The sequence below is a fragment of the Macrobrachium rosenbergii genome, chromosome 6, assembly GCF_040412425.1.
Source record: "Macrobrachium rosenbergii isolate ZJJX-2024 chromosome 6, ASM4041242v1, whole genome shotgun sequence".
Lineage (NCBI taxonomy): Eukaryota > Metazoa > Arthropoda > Malacostraca > Decapoda > Palaemonidae > Macrobrachium > Macrobrachium rosenbergii.
The window spans coordinates 54,373,908-54,395,830 of NC_089746.1; the positions used below are offsets into that span (position 1 = coordinate 54,373,908).

The 21,923-nt window shown below is 33.9% G+C and overlaps 1 protein-coding gene across 1 annotated transcript; it reads left to right on the top strand.

Annotated features, from left to right (window-relative positions):
• LOC136839577 (ficolin-1-like) lies at positions 1–7,530 on the top strand. The gene is made up of 7 exons (XM_067105838.1): positions 1–324; positions 2,193–2,332; positions 3,581–3,850; positions 4,336–4,471; positions 5,148–5,253; positions 5,905–6,038; positions 7,032–7,530. Exons 2-7 carry the CDS (start codon positions 2,210–2,212, stop codon positions 7,220–7,222), a joined length of 960 nt encoding a protein of 319 aa, XP_066961939.1. The 5' UTR covers positions 1–324; positions 2,193–2,209; the 3' UTR covers positions 7,223–7,530.
• The last annotated feature ends 14,393 nt before the right edge of the window (positions 7,531–21,923 follow it).

Sequence of the window (21,923 nt, forward strand, 5' to 3'; positions counted from 1 at the left end):
GGGCCCCAGAAAGGACTCCTTTGTTCGAGGGCAAGGGTGGCGTGGCAACGACCTCCTTCGCCTTGCACTTAGGGCCTCCCAAAACAAGGACTGATTATGATACAAGTGTGTTTTTGGCGTAACACCTCGTAGGGTCCTCGAATTGGTCATTCCCACTCGGTGTCAGACCCTGCTGGCTGGCGGTCCGATCTCCTTCCCTTCCTCTTCTTCCACTTCTGTTCTGTAGAGGAGGGCTCAGTCGCCTGCTCCTTGTGGGGGATTTTAAGCTACTTACGAGCGTGAAAGTGGCTATATTTATATATAATTTTTTGCTTTCGATTTAAGGTAAGATGCGAGAACTCTTTATTTACAATTATTTGTTTTTTATGTTCGAGCGAAAATTGTTATGGAATACTAACCTTGCATTTGTTCTTGTCTGGGCAAAATTGTCGCGATGTTTAGTAGTATTATATATATATATATATATATATATATATATATATATATATATATATATATATATATATATATATATATATATATAATTATATATATATATATATATATATATATATATACATATATATACATATATGTATATGCAAATTTCATATATATTGAATTCGAATACTTTGACTGTTGATCAACTTCTATTAGTTTGACAATATTTTCTGAATCTCCGTTCTTCCAAATTAAGTTGATGGACAAAAAAAAAAAAAAAGATTAGCTCTATTCCATTTACTAAGAACACAACAACACAGCTCTTAGTAAATGGAACAAAGAGTTAATCTTCGTTATTTTGTCCATCAGCTGAATTTGGAAGAACGAAGAAGATTCAGAAAATATTGTCAAACTAATATGAATTTGATCAATAATCAAAAAGTCATAGAATTCAACGAAATTTGCATACAGGAAAAACTTTGCCCCAAAAGCACACACACACACACACACACACACCTACACACACACACTATATATATATATATATATATATATATATATATATATATATATATATATATATATATATATATATATATATATATATATATATATATATATATATATATATATATATATATATTATATAAATTTCTCTGCATCAGTGTCCTCAGTCGTTCCAACCCCAGTCTACTCTCATCAATAAATCATTAGTCTCCCTCTCTTTAATATTCAGGTCATGTAAGTTCGTTCTTTTATTATGTATGTCGATATTATCACATGACACGCTCACCTACATTATATATATATATATATATATATATATATATATATATATATATATATATATATATATATATATATATATACATATACATATATATATATATTATTATAAAAACGTCTTCGAATTTACAAGTATCTCTCGAAGACGTTTTTATAAAATAAGAGTAACACACTTTTGTAACCATGAGAGAGAGAGAGAGAGAGAGAGAGAGAGAGAGAGAGAGAGAGAGAGAGAGAGAGAGGAGTGGGTAAAGAAATAACAGGTATCAGTAAGAAGTTGTGCGATAAAATTTAATAATTCATCAATTGAATAATTCATCAACTCTCTCTCTCTCTCTCTCTCTCTCTCAAATGAGTAATGTATTTCACATATTATTTTGCAACAAAGGGAAGTGATGAAAATAAAAGGAGTTAAAATTGCCTGTCTTGGAAATTGACAATAATATGGTATAAATTGATTAATGTCTTTTAGTCCTAAAAAAGTCATTCAAATACAGCAATAATTAACAAAGTAATGCAGAAATGGAAATTTAAAAGGTATGGGGTATAATGCTTTTTTTTTTTTTACATCCTGTAAGATTACTTTTTTCTTCTTGCAAATTTTCTCTTTATATAAAATGCCTTATTTTTTTGTTCAGAGAGTTTTGCATCGTCTTTTTCCAAACCGGTTTTGTCTTTGGAACGTGTCATTTTAAAACTTAGACACTAATTACTGTCACTATTTTCAGTGTCGTTTTCATATATATTCAGGAAAAACATGATGTTTCTGGATATTTTTATCATGCCATTCATTTCGTAATATCATTCAACTTTCAATCTGAACTTTATTCTTCAAAATTCCTTTGACGGAAAAAAATTTGCTTTATTATAGAGAATCAAGCTAATTTTGTTTAATCGTCTGAGGCCTTTGCGTTGCAAGGCGTCGTAGGCCATTGTGCTTCTACACTCTGTCAGTTTTAATCAGGTAACCTTTCCCATTTCCACAGACCTGGCAGACATTAAAATGAAGGCAGTGGTGGCAGCAGTTCTGGCAGTTATGTGTGTGTTGTGTGGTGCCAGCAGTGGAGCGAAAATCACAAGAGCATCCACCATCCCCTTGGCGGGCCCAGAAGCCAAGGACGCTGCAGTGAGTTTTGAAATAAATGATTTTTTTTAGTTGACATTTTAAAGATTTGTATTAATAAATTCACCGATACTCTTCTTCTTCGGATTGTTGTCTCTGTAATAGCGGGAATAGTGGTGGAAGTCATTTTGATTTTTCGTGTGTTTTGAAGAGTTTTATCACTCAAATTCTCAGATGAACATCGACATCTTTAGTGAGAGAGAGGTTAAGAGGAAGTAAATGCACATGGAAACTGACTGAGGCTTGTCTTTGGTAGGTATCCTACCGCGTCGAAAGTAAGCTTTAGTGCCTAGAGAGATATAAGAGATAAGTTTTAAAAGCACTTTTAACGCGCATCGTCATCATTATCTCCATGGCCTACGACGCCTTGCAACGCAAAGGCCTCAGATGATTATACAAAAATAGCTTGATTCTCTATAATAAAGCAAATTTTTCACGTCAAAGGAATTTTAAGGAATAAAATTCAGATTGAAAACTGAATGATGTTACGAAATGAATTATCATAGTAAACAGAACAAGACTTCCTATTCTGATGTCAGTTTTCCCGTGTTAGTAATTAAATCTTTAAAAACGTGTTCACTTTTTCGACAAAGTTTAGTGATCATTGATTATTAATTTTTTTTCCTGTTAAACGGATTATATATAACTTAGCTAGGTCATATCCCTCTTACGTAATATTTTGAAGTTAGTCTTAGGGTACTACCTATTCTGCAAGCTGTATTTGTGGATCAACGCACAAATATATCTCTCTATGTTGATTTAAGGTTAAAAGGACTCAGTGAACAGAAAGATATCTGATGGTTTTTTCTCGTTTTCTATTGTACTTTATTTTCTTTCTCCCAGCCATTTGCTTCTTATCTAATGACTCTGGCAATTGGCTTTTTTTTATACTCCCACTCAAGCTTAAAGTTTAGGAACTTATCCTAATAGATTGCTGGAGAAAGATGTAAAAATTTTAATTAAAGCCTCTTTTTCTAAAAACGGAAGATGTCATCATTTTAACAACCGTGGTAACGTTTCAGAAAAGAGCATTAAATTTGGTGAGCCATTATTTCATTTTGATTACGAAAATAGTTTAACACATATATACGCCAAGATTTAGCATCAGCAGCAATGCACGATTGTTTGAAAACCTCTTCTTAGAGAGAGAGAGAGAGAGAGAGAGAGAGAGAGAGAGAGAGAGAGAGAGAGAGAGAGAGAGAGAGAGAGAAAGTCAAAACAACTCCAGACCTCAAAATAAACCCTTTCCAGATTGAGAACAGCCTACAGCGGATATTGGCCAAACTGGACAAGAATCACAACGATCTAGAACAGTCCCTGAGAGATGTTCTCCGCGTATCGAGGAGGACGCAGCGCGAGGTTGCCGACCTGCAGGAGGACATGGAACTCCTCCTAGGCCAGATGTACAAGCCCTCCTGTCAGGAAATAGCCCAGGAACAACACGACGGCGTGCCGGGCAAAACCAACGACGCCTCTGTCGGGGTGTTCATCGTCAAGCCGCCAAAATACAGGCCAACAGAAGTAAGCTGGTGCATTGAGTTTGGAAAGGAAGTGACATGTTTGTTGAATTTGGTAGTAATAAGATTTCTATTCTTTTTTGAAGGATTGGTGATGTAGTTGGTACGTAGGTTATTGTGAAATGCTTAATTTACTTGGATATAACATAAATCACTAAACTTAATCAGGGCAAGTTTATTCCCGCATCAAAAAGTTTAAAATTTAGCGAAAAGGTAAAGGTGAATGCTGCGAATAATACTGCTTATTTTTCACAATATTTCCGTTTCCTGAATTCTCATACATCAGGGTATATCAATAACATATTTCAACATCTAGCTTTTGCCAAATTAACAAAAAAAAAAAAAAAAATTGTACAAAGATCATGAGTAATTGAACTGTCAGTACTGTATGTAAGAATCCATGAGCTTCTGTCACTTCCGGGAACCCCAAATTTATAGAATATCGTTTGTCACGTAGCCTACATGTCTCATGGTATTCTCAATTAACAGGTACGATGCGAAATCGAACGAGGAGCCGTGGGTTGGACGGTGATGTTATCCAGAATTAATGGAAGAGAAGCCTTCAACAGGACTTATAAAGAGTATCAAGAAGGCTTTGGTGACCCCAGTGGAGAATACTGGATTGGTAAGAGTGTTTTATATATATATATATATATATATATATATATATATATATATATATATATATATATATATATATATATATATATAACATATAAAACAATAATATATATATATATATATATATATATAAAATATATATATATATATATATATATATATATATATATATATATATATATATTGTGTGTGTATGTATGTATGTATGTATGTATGTTGTTGTATGCATGTATTTATGATGTATGTATGTAAGTAGGTAGGTAGGTAGGTATGTATGCGTATTTTATCATTGCTAATCATATATGTTCTTTCAAAACTTTACTAATTCGTAGCCATAACTCTTCACACTTCATTTACAACCAGTCATAGAGTTCTTAAATATTTGTAGAAGGCTCCTTTTATCCACTGGATCATTAAACGATACCATATAAAGATAGAGTCTACGGTGCATACTGTTGCATGATTGTTTTGGGAGCTTCCATCTTCAACATATATTCTTATATAACATAGTTTCCATTTCTTGTGTTCAAAGAAGGTCTCAAGTTGAACACTGTCTGATGCCTGACTGGTTTGACGTCTTATCTAAGTTCTCACATGTAGCAATTTTTTTGGTGTTTTATCTTGTTTTGTTTTGACTTTCATGAAGAATCTAATAGAAGATAAATAACTTTCTTTTTCAGGTAACGATTTCTTGCATAAACTGACAACATGGAGGCCTCATCAGTTACGAGTAGTCATGGAGGATTGGGATGGACAAAAGACATGGGTCCAATACAACCACTTCAGGTAATGTAGCTAACATATTTTCATGCTGAGTTTTAGGGGGTCCTCTTCTCTACATTTATGAATTTAAGCTTTATTGTTTCATATCAATTACGGAAGTGTCCAAGACCTGGGTTCGATCCTGATGTGAGTCAGAAATTTATTTCTGTTCCACACGCAACTGTGTTAATATTTCTATCATATACATACATACATACATACATACATACATACATACATACATACATACATACATACATACATACATACATACATACATACATATATATATATATATATATATATATATATATATATATATATATATATATATATATTCATTACCTACCTACCTACCTACCTACCTACCTACCTACCTACCTACCTACCTTCCTACCTACCTACCTACCTACATACATCCACAAAGATCAGGCGAAGGGACAGGCATCTTATTCTTTAAAAGTTAATTAGACGACCTTTCTCGACTATTTTCTAGTCGCATTTTCAAGGCTGAAACAGTTTGAGACGGTGTGATAAAACATCTTTACACTGAGAACCCAGTCTTATATATACATCGCAAACACTAAAAACAGAAAAATAATAAAACGAATAAGATTTAAAAACTTAGGTTCAATACATCAAACGCAAACTATTCAACTAATGTTCCGTCATCAGGGTTGCTGGCGCCGATGAAAACTACCAGCTCACCGTTGGGGAATTTGAGGCCGATAGCGCAGCTGGCGACGGCTTCAACATTCACGATGGAATGAAGTTCTCCACCTACGACAAAGACGATGACACCAATGCAGGTAAGGCCCTTCATTACCGTATGATGACTCGGCTCTTTCCTAGATAGTGACCCCCAAGGGTTTCCGGGGGTCGTTATCTAGTACTGATATTTCAAGGGGGTCATTATCTTTATGATATTTACAGTCTTTTGTATATGTTTTTACGGTAATCCCCAAACGGGCTTGTACTAAGCACGCCGCAAAGGTGGATACATAACGGGTTAAAACCCTTGGGGGTCACTATCTTAGATGGATCCGATGACTCTAATACAGTTGAAAAGGTTTTCATTCAAGCCCCCGGATTCATTAATTTTCTGAGTACTGTTGTTCAGATATGTGCGTCTTTTTTTTTTAATGACTTTGTCTTTAATCATTTGTAATCTCAATATTTTTTGGTAAACTGACGCCTCTACATGATACGTGAAAACCTTTGGTATAGTATAAAAAGATGTTCAATCACATACTTTGTAGCCAGGTGGACAAAACTTTTTCCTGAACAAATGTGTGAAGTCTCATGCTTTATAGATACTTCTATCATTCTTGTTGTTATTCATATTATTGCATTCTCTTATTATTATTATTATTATTATTATTATTATTATTATTATTATTATTAGTAGTAGTAGTAGTAGTAGTAGTTTTTCCTTACATCCTACCTTTGGTGCTTTCCCCTTAGCCACATGGCATATAGTTATTATTATTATTATTATTATTATTATTATTATTATTGGTAGTAGTACTAGTAGTAGTAGTAGTAGTTTTCCCTACACCCCACCTTTTGGTGTTTTCCTCCCAGTCACAAGATACATATAGTTATTATTAATATCACTTAATGTCACTGCTGATTCTGCTGAATTAAAGCGTTGTCTCAATGCAGTATTAAGTCCTACGAACTTTCATCTCGAGAATAATTTTAAATATAGAGACTGATAGCATGAGGCCAGTCCACTCCTTGGCCGTGTTACGCGGCATCAAACTTCTTTGTTAACTCTATTTTCCGTGCACGACTTCCAGATGGAAACTGTGCACTACTGTTCGGCGGAGGAGGCGGTTGGTGGTACAATAACTGCTACCACGTCCTTCCTACGGGCAAGTACCGCTCTTCCGGAGGCACCGAGTACGGCGGAGTCGCTTGGTACCCCTGGAGAAACGTCAAGCACTCCCTCAAGGGCATCACCCTTCTCCTGCGCCGAAAATCACCCTAATTAATTTTCTGTTCTCAGTGACATGAAAGCTTTGACGCTTTGAAAAATCCCTGAGCGAAATGCAAGGGACTTTGCAGGAAGTAATTTATGTAATGTGCAAAAAATGAAGCAATATGAGTTAAAGTGATGCCAAGCAACGATAGATGCTAATGCACTCGTAGTGATGTTCTGATTTTCTGGCTTTGTAATTAGCTGCAGCGTCACAATCTAGCAGATGTAGATGGCAGATCAAACTTCAGTTTGTGGTTCTATTTTGTCAGAATCCTAAGGACCCTTTTCTTGAAATAAAGCACACTACGTCAACGGGATAGTTTGCCTTTAATTGTTTCTTTTGAAAATTTTACCCTGGTCTTTACTTCCAAATAATTCGAAACATTTGTAGAGGGAACAAAAGGAGGTAATATTTTATCTCAATAAGTTGCCGTAATTGTTTAGCAGTTCTTAAGTGTTAAAGCAAAGGTTGTCTTTTTATCAAGAAAACGTAAAGAATCTTCGTGCAATACCACACTGCAAAGCAGCTCGGAGAGGTTGTAATGGGTTCTTGTACAGCGTTGACGGTATATTGATTTATACGGTATAATTTGCATTCGTATTGGACTTACCTCCAATAATGCATGATTTCAGTATTGCGAAGTAGGAAAATTGTCTGAAACCGGTCCCTAATTAATATTAAAATATGTTCTTGTTAAAATATAAAATTATCCTCTGCATTTAATCCTTTAAATTTATTGAAGACTTACGTCAATGCAACCAGTTAATAAACAGACCTGATAAGGCGGAGAGGGAAGTCACGCAAAAGAGGAATGACACTGAAGCTCCTTTATCATGAGAGAACATTGAACAAATAATGTTATGAATCAACGTTCAAGACTACGTTTTAGTTTTCTTTTTTGAGGGTGGTTTGACGAATTATGCTTAGAATTACGATGTATTATTATTATTATTATTATTATTATTATTATTATTATTATTATTATTATTATTATTATTATTTTTGCTATTATTATTATTATTATTATTATTATTATTATTATTATTATTATTATTCATAAAACTTATAAATTCTTCTGGTTTCTTTCGAAGGAACTATTTGATAGGCCTTAAAATAATTTGTTACAAAAGGGAGAAAATCACTTTCAGAGGAAATTACTTCTAGAAGTGCACACACACACATATATATTATATATTTTATATATATATATATATATATATATATATATATATATATATATATATATATATATATATACACATAAACTTATCCTTCCTATATATATATATATATATATATATATATATATATATATATATATATATATATATATATATATATATATATATATATATATATATATATATATATATATATATATATATATAAACAAACTTATCCTTCCTCATGTTTAAAGATTCGTTTCGCCATAGGCGTGGAACAGGGAAACACGGCAAAGCACAGTCTTTGTGCTGAAGTTGAGATGACGTACGATCGCTCATACCTGCATTTTGTTTAACCGCCTGAGAGAAAAACTGCATTCCTTTATATCAGTAATGTTCCTGTTCTGCTATTTCTTCGTTCTAATCACTTATTTGCCTCTTTCAGTAAAGATCATTTGGGAAATATCCCGAGTTCATGCTTATGTTTTGGGAAGGCCAATTATTTTGATAGAATGGAAAGCAGGTTATTTGGAGCTCATTATTTAGTTAATTTTTTTCTGAAGGAAAATGTTTTTCTGAATTTAGCCAACGCTGAAGTTACAATCATACGTCAAAATCCCTGTCTTCAATAGTACAAGGCATTCATTCACTGCCTTGCATAATTCAGTCCTAAATAATAACTACTGATTTTTATGAAAAATTATGATTAAGTGTTATTACTAAAAAATGTAATATTCTCGTTGCAATAATCCTGTGACTAGTTTTGAATTCGTAGGAAGTTATAATTTCATACGCCTTTCTCAATTCACTATCATTCATTGCGTCAGAACACGTTTTGGATATAAGTGAAGGCCGATATTACAAACAAGATAATGAATACATTTTGTGACTTTGACTCGTTTGCCGATTATAAACTAGAGTTTCTATACAGCCTTATTTGGTATGTAATAATAAGTAAAAATGTAACTTATTCTGCCTTTTGTCCTTTCTGAAACAACATATTATATAATATATATATATATATAAATATATATATATATATATATATATATATATATATATATATATATATATATATATATATATATATATATATATATATATATATATATTTATATTTATATAATATAAATATATATATATAAATATATGTATATGTATGTATGTATGTATATATGTGTGTGTTTGTAAAACATGACCAACTGTATCACTGATTAGTACTTGACGGAGTAGTAGTAATATCCCTGGCACGCCTAGAGAGCGTGAACTTCAGATATACTGTGCTTTGAAACTTGAAAACACCTTTCAGTTTCCTTCATATGAAAACTGAACCTCATTTTTTTAATCTAAGTTTCCTCGATCCTTTTGACCGATCAGCACATAATCGTCCATTTAAGCAGAGCGTTTGTTCTGTACAAGAGATGAAATACAATATTGTGTAAAGTCAAGTATAACCAAGAAGCCTGAAACCTAATGTATCTAGCTACGTATACCCAAAGAAACAACTCTGCGATACATTCCACTGTTCACAGACCCACTCCATAAGGTTTACCTGTAGAAGCCTGTGGTCATTGAAGGAGGCATTGACTTGCACAAGCAAGCGTGCACACAGGCACACGTAGTCATGTCTGTTTATTTGATAAAAATGTTAGTATAATAATGTTAAAGTTGCCATGACAAATTGCTGTAACGCATGTTTAGATAGACAGAGAGATAGATAGACAGAATGGTATTACCTCAACATTCTGCGTTGCACGGAAAAATAAATTCATGGTCCTACGTAATTAAACGCTTCGTTCGAGTTAATGCAGCCTTCATTTCGTTTGGCATATCATAATTCGCACACCGTGGTGTTGATGTTTATGTTGAATTTTCTTGTTACCCCGATTGCCTGACCCAAGCAATCTTCTTCTCACTGCATGAACTGTAAACCTTTCTCAGCCATGCATTCATCTTCTTAGCCCAATTTAAGAGGAATCTCTCTCTCTCATTATATAATTTAATAACTCCCTTATTAATTGTCATATTTTAAAATAGCGGGAGTTAAAATTAATCCTTTTATTGCAGATAAAAAGATGAAATAATGAGAAAAAATAGCGTACAGTAACTGGGCTTATTTTGATCATTCTTGACTTGAAGTTTTCGATAAAAATAATCAAATGTTTTGATAACAAAACTGACTCTGGAAGAAAAATGAATTGTGTGTACATGAGAAGATTATATCCTTGTTTTAAAAATCCTTGAGTAATCAGTACAAAGTAACTCCGATGCAAATGCACATACAGAACGAGCGTTACAGGAATGCAGCAGATGCCTATGAAATCATGAGATTTTATAATGGTTTACCTATTAAAGGTTTGCTAAACTTTAGCTTTACGTTCCAAAATTATATGATTGCTGTATTTCTCTCTCTCCAAATTATCAGTTGCGTCTTTCGTCATCTTTTAAAAAGATGCTGATTCGCGAAAATCGAAGAACTTCAGCAGCCGGTTTTTATGAAGGACTTGTTATACAGCTGATGTACTATCTACCCGTAATTGCACAGTTTCTTTATAAAAATGCGGATACTAAACTCCTTCAAAATTGAAAGGCGCATGTTTGAGGATTATTACGTGTCTATTATTTCCAAGTAATTCAGTCTATATAGACTATAATTGAACCTCTTTCCTATGATCACCCGCTGTATAAAAAAAAAATACATTTTTAAGAGTGTGTGCAGTTTTCTTCAACCTGCTTCCAGTGGGTGGAATACAGTACTCTTTTCCTTGTTTGTTCCCTATAAGGGTAGTCCTCGAGATTAATTTTGGGTTATCCTGAAAGAAATCTTATTAGTTGCATAACAATATTCTGACTTGGGATAACAATATTTTGACTTGAAACACATGAAAGAATGATACTATGTGTGTTTTTTAATAAAAGACATCTGTTATTAGTTCTGGATTATACATGATCATCTGAAATTACATCTTCCTCGTTTTTTCATTCCTGCGCTTCACCTCAGACATACCGTTTTCTCTAATTCACTTCTTATATTCGTTTCTCCTTTCAGCAGTTATTAACAATTCCTTAAACTGCGTCTTAAAAAACAAGATGCAAAGATACACATCGGTCCTGCAGTCGTGATCCTCCCGGACAGCCTGTGTCATGTCAACGTCCATTGCAGCTAGGATAACCCGATCCCGTAGATACGAGCGAGAAAAGCCGCCGGGAATTTCATTTCGTAACATAATGCGACCGTTCTCGGGTCGGGTCAAAGTCTTGGATAGCCTTTATAGTGCAGCACCTTTTGATTCCTGGGGTCCGTACCGTGCAGTCTTGAGATCGAAAAATGATTACGAATGATTCTTTTCAAGTTCAAATCGTCTTTTCGTACTTTGAAGTTATTTGCACTGAGTGCTGCATTTTGAAAGCGTACGATTCCTTTTTAAACGATCGAAGGTAACCATATATGCAGGGAACGGGTGGATTAAAAGGCTCCCGAAGACGGCAGGGGATAATTAAAGACCCAAAGTTAAAGACATTCTCTCTCTCTCTCTCTCTCTCTCTCTCTCTCTCTCTCTCTCTCTCTCTCTCTCTCTCTCTCTCTCTCTCTCTCTCTCTCTCTGTAATCTGCAGCCTCTTCTTTTATTTTTTCCTTGTATTATGATGAGCGTAAAATTTCTCTTTATGGTAAATTATTGCTTGTGAAACATGGAAGTTCATTCACAGAAGTTTCATAGTACGAACGGGAGAAAAAGAAAAGGAAAATTCGCGGACTTAGTAGTTATTTTTGGGTTGATGTGAACTGGCTGCGCAACTACGAGTTTGGTTTTGATAAAAAACTAGTATACACGTAGAGTGATATAAAAGTTCTACAAATATGCACCTATACAATATATTAAAATGTATATAGAATTTGTAACCACTGTCTATTGCTTGAGCAGGAATGAATATAGATTTTCTGTCTAGCAGTGTGCGATAGTATGGCAGTATGAGTCCAGAGGTCCACACCAGGCCTTTTATTCACTTCAACACCTTACCATCACTTACGGACCACCACTGTCTAAAGGCCTGTGCTAGCATAAGGCCGGGTTAATGTATGTCAGTCATCCTCCACCAATATTAGATAGCCATGTTACACCACGATTTCTAAAACAGTTACTGATAGAGTATGACCAATTCTTCCACCGCTATTGTACAAATGTGGCGTAAAAATAATATCTGAAATAATAAACAAATAACGAAAGGAATACCTAAGGAAAGCAAAATCGGAATAAAAAAAAAACACACACACACAAGCGTAGAGTATAAACACAAAACGGGATAACGGGCCTGACGTCTTCTAAAAAGCTATCATAAATTGCAAGGAACCTCTGGAGAATCAGCATGCAGATGGCCAGCAAACATTATGATATGGCAAACATGCAAAAGCCGTATGAGGGCCCACATCGCGAATAATTCTAGCAAACAAAAACCTGCATCGATAAAGTGATAAAACCGGTTCCCAGACGATGAATTCAAGGTTTTCCAATAGGTCAAATAGGATAAAGATAGGCTTCTCAAGCGGGCAAAGAGTGTATGGCCAAAATGGTTAGGAAATCTTACATGACAGAGGAATGTGGTAGAGGGAGAATATTATGATTTAGATTCCTTTCCACTAATACACTATACCCCGTAGGGGGGTTAGTGCCGTCAGTGCACCTCACGGAGTGCACTGTAGGAATTACTAAAGGTTTTTTTGCAGCATCCCTTCGGCCCCTATAGCTGCAACCCCGTTCATTCTTTTTACTGTACCTCCATTCATATGATCTTTCTTCCATCTTGTTCATTAACAATTGTTTTTAACTGTTTTCCTCCTGTTATACCTTTCAAACCTATTACTCTCAATTTCCTTTCCAGCGCTGAATGACCTCTTAGGTTCCAGTGCTTGGCCTTTGGCCTAAACTCTATATTCCATTTCCAACACACCATACGCGACCAAGTACCATGATCAAGTGATTCATCTAGTTCCCTGGTATATGTTGTAAACCCTCTTACAAAGGTGTAGAATGAGAGATGCATCATTTGCTGAATAATAAACCTAGTTGTTGATACTTACTATAATTATATAGCGGCCTGATAAAGAAAAAGCAATTGGTGAAGGAAAGCATTGCGAAGTGGATATGTGCATCTTGAAAATAGCTAAACTTCAAGCTGCACTGGTGTGGTTGTGTTAGCCTTCTTTATCCTCTCTCTGAAATTTCACTATTTGAGCTTGAAAATGTAATTCATTAGAATTTGTTGAGAAAAATAAGGATTTAGAGTAGTTAAAGTCGCCAGAAAATTGTATGCACTCAAGTTACTTCATGTGAGTTCGAAGTAAACTGATTATATAATGTACTCAGATTTACAATTTCATACACACACACGTGTACACACACACACACACACACACACACACACACACATATATATGTATATATATACATAATTGTGTATAATATATGATAAAGCTGTCCAACGTATAACCCGCAATATTTATTTGCCTTCCCTAAAGGCGCTAATAACAAAGTAAGTCCATCGTATCTTAATGAAATTTCAGACTAGCTTCCTAACGTACAGTGAACAACCTATTCTTTGTGGTATTCTTATTAAAATTTTTTCGGGAGCTGTAGTAAATAAACACAAAATTGGGATAGATATTGGGTATAGCTAAACAGAAGCGCAGGCCAGTGCAGGTTTCAAATACATTACGTTTTAATCTTAAAGATCTGTTTTTGTTATCCAAAAGAGTGGTTGGCAGCATATCCTATTTTACTTAAATTTAAAACAGAGGTGCATTGGATAAAAGACTTTCTTGCATCACAACTATATAAGGCAGTCTCTGACGGGTTTACGGGTAAATTCAAGTTCGCAGATATAATATGATGATTGGTGCGAATGAAACGTTCAAAATGTAGATTGTCAAAAGCCACAAGAAGTATTATTAAACTGCTCAAGGCTTTACTCCTTGTTTTCGTTCTAGTTGATGGAGTTGCTCCTGGTCTTTATTTTAAATTTTTATCGGGATTTCTTGCTGTTGCCCTCACCTGAGTGTCATGATATGCTTGCCGTCACCCAATAGTGCTCTTAAGATGGTGATTATTCTGTTCTTGATGTCTTTTGTTTTTCAGAAGGACCGCATTACCCTTTAGAATTATTCATCTCGGTTTTTCAAAATCTAAAGACTACCGTTAAGCTAAATGGAAAAATATTCAAAACAAAGGGACTGCTAGAATAAATATAAAAAGTTTTAGTAGCACAAATCAGAAAGAGTAATAAATGCACGGACCTCTGGGGTTCTCATTAAAAAGCTTTAGTTTCCGACGCTGACAACATGCAAGAGTGATGAACATGAAATGTTAGGCAGTAACACGATTGCACGTATTCCAGTGGAATGAGGTTTGCGTCACAAGTATTTGACGAATGAAAAATAGCTTAAAAGGAGAAGAGTTGAAATCATGGACCAATTGCTCTACTAATAAGTTATATATTCACCAATGCGCCTTTTAATCTTAGGGAGGTTTGGTACGGACTCCATCTCATTCAGCACTCTGCCTGATACGCTACGCAGTTGACTATCTAATAGGTATCTGATTCACTGGTTGGGATAAACAAAGGAACAGTGTGATAAAAAAGGCCCTACCCTATTAGTTCTTCCCAAAGAAATCGAACCCGGCTTCTCTCGTTTACACTTTACGCCTTGGAGGGATGGCCATAGAGAATGCCATATACCTCTCCAGTTTTCAGCAAGTATTTGTGGGATGAGGTTGCTAGAGAACACTTTTCCATAAAGAATGTTTAAGGGCTTTTGTACTGACGGCATTCAGCATCTCTTGGTGTTCACCTAGTTAAGTACTGACCTCCCCGCGTTGCACAACCTTGCTGAACAAACGTATATATATATATATATATATATATATATATATATATATATATATATATATATATATATATATGTATATATATTATATATATGTATATATATATATTATATATTTATATGTATATATTTATATGTGTATATATATATATATATATATATATATATATATATATATATATATATATATATATATATATATATATATATATATATATATATAGTGCTTGTTGACGGCAGAGACTCACACTCCATATTGCTATTTCAACGGGGTGACGGAATAAGCAACAACGAATCGGACAGTGCACAAAAAAAAAAAAAATTAGAAAGCAAAACAGCATCATACGTTTCAATAAAAAATCTGTTAGATTTAACATTAATTTTGTCTTTGTGCATCATTAATCATTACTTATTTTTATAATTTGTCTACGTCATTACCTCTTTCATCCCTCACTTCATGATCGTGTTGGCTGAGCTCAAGAAATATCATAGTTTATCATATGACAAAGAAAGAAAACGTAGACGTTTCTTCCAAAGAAAACGAATACTCAAATTTTTTTTTATTAGTATTTCCCAGGTCGTAATAATATGCGTGCATTGGTGTTTTCTGTATAACAGGGTGGAAGGTTTTAATATATATATATATATATATATATATATATATATATATATATATATATATATATATATATATATATATATATGTATATATATATATGTGTATGTGTGCGTGTGTGTGTGTGTAGACAGTTGTATATAGTGACATCGACCTTGAAAAATATTGATCGCAGGCAAACTAAGAGATTCCATTTTTTCTTTTTTATATAATATATATATATATATATATATAGTAACTTTACAGTTTTTTTTTTATTAATTTGATTGGGTGCTTTGATTTCGTGAAGTTTTGTGGTGGGAAATATTCTGGACGGTTGCTTAGATTTCATTATGCATCTTTTTTTTTTTATTAATATATATATATATATATATATATATATATATATATATATATATATATATATATATATATATATGTAAGTGTAAAAACAGATAACTTTGGGCTTTTGAGGCCTGTTGTTGTCAGATCTTTTGTAACTACCAGTGGTTCTTGGATATTAATCTTTCTGTCAAGATCCATGCTTTCGTTTTTATGACGAATACAGAAACATTGACGTTAAATGGAAAGAGTGAAAGCAAAGCGCAGAATTTTTCGTCTCATTTCAGAGAAACGATAGGCCCGCAAGTATTAGTATTCGTGTCACACTAAAGGGGACCCTGGAATCTCCACGGTTATTGGAATCTTCAGAAAGAATCCATGAAATGTACTCTCGGATAGAATTTGGGAAAGCCATTTATTTCCCAATATAATCGAACGCGAACGTATGTGATGCAGTAACGGTGATACCCAAAGAAAGATATTGATTGTCTGGAGTATATCATTCATCAGGTAACTGTTTTAGAAGACGATCATCAGAACTTTCTAGGTTATCTTAGGTGACATTAGTATCTAGTACTCTCTCTCTCTCTCTCTCTCTCTCTCTCTCTCTCTCTCTCTCTCTCTCTCTCTCTCTCTCTCTCTCATTTTAAGTATATTCGCTTGCTGGCTCGTTCTCTCTCTGTGGTACCACTACAATTTTCTACAGTATGTCGCTCTCTTATTAATTTACTTTCTTGCATAACAGTTATTTATGCAGTTTAACTTATATTACTGTATAGTAAAATGAATTTGCCCATTCTTGGTAGTAAAGTTCATCCGTTTCGATAAGTACTGTGACAGAAATTATTTAAGTTTCCAGCAATAAAAGATCAAAAGAGGCCAGTGATGCAGAGATGTAACACAAACACTCACACACATTCATATACAACAGACACATTCATACACAACACAGACACACACACACACACACATATATATATATATATATATATATATATATATATATATATATATATATATATATCTACACACACATACATATACAATTATATATATATATATATATATATATATATATATATATATATATATATATATATATATATATATATATATATATATATAGAGAGAGAGAGAGAGAGAGAGAGAGAGATGGATAGACAGAGAGATAGATAGAAGTTTTCAACAGGCATGATATTGCAAGTTGCAACCTTTAATAAATCCTAGGAAGTGTGATCATATTCACCTCCTCAAGTCGTCCCTTGAGAGTCTCAGAGTGGCAAGACTCGGTGAAGGTCACATTACTGCATTATAAAGACAAGCAACCAGGTACGGAGAAAATTCTCTCCTCAGGTCTGAAACGAGACAAGGAGACTGAAGAGCTGAAAGCTTTCTGGAAAAAATGAACATTTTTATGCGTGAAGTGAAATATTGTTAGTGTGTCATAATTATGGACGTTCATTATCGAGTAAAAGGATCATGCTGAATAAAGGATACGACCTCAGAATCTTTTCCCAAAAGAGAGAATTGTAACGAGCTCTTGTGTAAAATGAACAATTGCGTGACCAGAACTTCAGTAGGAATTATTTTGTTGAAAATGCATGCAGCATACGTGGTGTCGGAAATATGATGTCGCATGTCGCAGAAAGAAAACTACACCGTCTTCTAAGAAGTCATTACTGAATCCTTCGAACAGTTTTTCAAGAACCTAAGCTTTTCGACCTTATTTGCGTGCAACAAGCGCATCGAAAACTTGAGGACGAGGCGACAAGTACATCATGAGGAAAGATTAGCAGGGCACATGCATAAGCACACAATTATAAATTGTGTGTGTATATATATATATATATATATATATATATATATATATATATATATATATATATATATATATATATATATATATAGTGTGTGTGTGTATTTTTATAACTTTCACTGTTGGTTTGTGGTCACTCTCCTGATTTATCTGTAGGATTTGCTTTAATTTTTAAAAAAAATTGACAGAAAAACCTTGAGGTTTAATAGTTCAGCAAATATTTATGTAATGACTGAATACTCGGGACATACTGCTTCGGCCATTCTCTAGTTTTCATCAGCGAATAGTGCGGTAAAATTGAGGAAGAAGTGTTCCGTGTGGGGATGATAGTTTTTGAAACTAAATTCATAAAGAACGAAGGAAAAACTTATCGAGTTGTAGGATATTTGAAACCGGGTTCGTTTCAATCTTCAGTTTCATAAGATTAGTTAGCATAGTTCTGGGGGCGACAGTCTGAAAGAAATAAATATTTTTGTTTTTGTTTTTGAACTGGAGGGATATTGTTGATACCCTCTGGCTTTCGTTTTGTTTCAAGGAAATATGATCTTTTTCCTTTCTTTGGAAACAGCTTTAAAAAACGACACTCACCGATATTGAGCCGGGGTGGCGTTATTCGTCCGCTACAGCAAGCCAATTGTACTTTGTACAAAATTTTGGTGGAGAAAATTCTGATTACGTCTAACACAAAGCTTAAGCTTAAGCCTCATTTAAATGAAGTTTTCTTTAGCGATTACAAATCCGCTGATTAATTAAAGTAGAAATAATCCTCTTAAAGGAATGTAAGTGAGAATTAACAAATGCACGTATTCATGAACTAATAAAAACAGAAAAGTACGGCGTTTGTGAATAGTGAAAGAAACTATAATAAAATATCCTTTTAATTAGAGATTTGTACATTCGTTGCGGACGAATATGAAGGTAACTATTCTGTTTTGGGAATTATATAAGAAAATACATACAGCCAGGCCGTTAAATTTGGTTCTTTATGGGATATTTAAATGCATAATATAATGGCTTAAGTACGGCAGTTGAGTGGCTGGAAATTGTTATAAGGTCATGCCAGTATTTTTCTGATACTTATGGCAAGAATTGTAGCTTCCACCTGTTGCAACCTTCAAAGCTTACCACGCGGGTAAAAAGGGACTGGTAAGTTACAGCACTGGGCTTGGCCCTTTCGTTGAACGAAATTCAGTTTTTGGGAGATCAAACTAAATCTTGTTCGCTTAGTTACTGTTTGTTAAATAACCGTCTTACAGCAGCGTTGTTACTTCGCGACTCTTCTGGAAACAACGCCAGTTTCTTGGCAACTAGTTACCTCGTCTGAAGGACCAGCACTGCTGCATGCTTTTTTTAAGTGTTTCCCATTCCTGATTCAGCAGTCAACCCATGTGTAAGTACCTGAAAAAAGTATTTTCTTAAAGTTGCTTTTAAGCTTGAGCCACGGGCCTCACTAAAAACCATGTGCTGTCTACGTTACAGTACTGCTTCGGAATTAATGTTCTGTTCGTCTCGGAACTTACAACAATAATATGTGGCCATTTTGATATATTGTTACAGTTTGCTTGAATTTGCCCTTGGGCATTGTTGATTTCTTGACCAATTTTCTCCATATTTATTGCAAACTAAGATATCTCATTCGTTGATTCAGAAATGGTAGTTTTGAAAATAGCAACAACTAATGAATGTTTCTGTCGTTTGCAGCTTGTGCTGTCTTTACAGAAAGTTTAATTGGCGATCATTTGAGTAGTGAGAATAATCAACATTATTTTATTTTTGATGTGCACAGTACCTAGACTTTGCCCTATCAAATTTTATTTTAATATTAACATTTTCTTCATATGATTGTTTAAATCAAGTTTATTATTTTACCAGTTCGCCCTTTATTTCTTTTATGTAGTTATTAATAATAACTGGTAAGTTTTTTCCATTCGGTGCAATGTATTTTCAATTGATTCGTTGGGTCTGATACTCCATTAACGATTGCAGTTTTGCCCTTCGTCAGTGAATCTGAAGTTTGTTGCCCCTTAAAGAAATATTCTGAGTAAATAAAAGTATGTTGACTCTTACTCTTTCCATTTGCATAAAAGATCAATTTGTTTTACTTGAGGTATAGCGAATTAGGGTGTTGAGAAATTTCTGAATAAAAAGTTTAAGTACGATTAGAAGTGATCGAAAATTCAATCTAAAAAAAGTAGACATGTTTATGAATGAAAGCTGAAGATAAGGAGACAAACAATTACAGAATTAAGAAATTAAGACACAGGAACTGTAAGATTAAAAACAGATGATAATCAGGAATAAAAAATATATAATTTAGATAGGTCATAAATTGCCTACGAGATCTGAGGTACGGATTGTTGAACTGTTTAAAGTGAAAGATTTGCGAACATTTATATATCTAAATAGTTATAAAGTAGCTGAATTCATTAAACTGGGAACGAAAGTTCAGGAGAGAGAGAGAGAGAGAGAGAGAGAGAGAGAGAGAGAGAGAGAGAGAGAGAGAGAATCTAGTTATTCAAAACGGACGTAATCCCATTTACTCAGATAGAAACGTATTAAATTCTTATGCCACAAAGTAAACCGCGAACGTAAAGGCTAGATATCTAATTCGTGGCAGGAGCTAAGTAGTTCACACAATACAGCGAGCAATAAACAGATAAGAGGCTTTAAAGTTCGTACCACCAGTTCTCATGTTACATTTGCTTGAGACCAGAGTTTCACTTACTGAGAAAGTGCAAAGACTCGAATCATCCCCAAGTCCTGACGTATTTTAGAGAGTCTGTAGGACTGGCTTACCTCTGTACTGATCACCCTTAATCCTTCTGGTCAGGGAAAAATCATGTTTTACCACGTTTTTAGCCAGGTCTTGGTAGATGACTCGGGATATGTAGCATTTCCCGAACGACAACAACACGTTATGGACATCCTCTTTGATATATGATTCGGGAACTTACTGTGCAGTACGTGCTCTCTGCACTACACTTGGGTTTTACTTATGTTCAAGGTAAATATGAAGTACACCTACTTTGCTCTTTATTACAGAGAGAGAGAGAGAGAAGCTTTCATTCTTGGCGTGAAATGTAGAGATAGCTAGGAGATCGGATAAATTGAGACAATTTTCATTTAAAAATGTAAAATGAATGCCTTGTGAGTTTCTAAATTTAAGCTACTGCCTTACCATAGGTACTGTTTTAACTGTTTTATTCGGGAAAAGGAGTAGACAACTATTTCATCTAGGAGATTCATTCTCGTTTCTTAGGGGATAAATATGAGTTTGTTTTTCGACAAACACGTGATGTGAAAAGACGTCATCCACTTTTTGAGCCTTTTTCAAAACTGTAATATCTTGATTTACCTGGCGGTAATACTTTCCTTTCTTACTTCAGTTTAACTTTGTTTTTTTTAATTCGATCTTACTGTATAATAACTTTATTAATGACTGAAAGACATAAGAATACATAAGTGAAAAATATATGAGTGTCCATTTACCCTTTTCTTTTGTCATACCTTTTTTATGTCTTACTTTAGTGTACAACATTAACTGCAATTAGAAGTGAAAACACAGACCCTAATAATCGGTTAAAGAATACATTGCACAGGACGGTTACAGTCTACAAAATGTGCTAGGTCGTTAGTTGACTTCAAGGGTAGCAGTTAGGGTAGAGTAAGGCATGGGGTTAAGAACCAGATAGATGACTTGGTGAGAACCAGAAGTTTAACATTCTCTGAAGCCATCCTCTCCAAGGGATAAAAGCAAGTTATATTTATCAATCGATCTGTCTACATATTTTATATGTATCTGTATATGTATATATTATAATGTATATATGTATTATATATATATATATATATATATATATATATATATATATATATATATATATATATATATATATATATATATATATATATA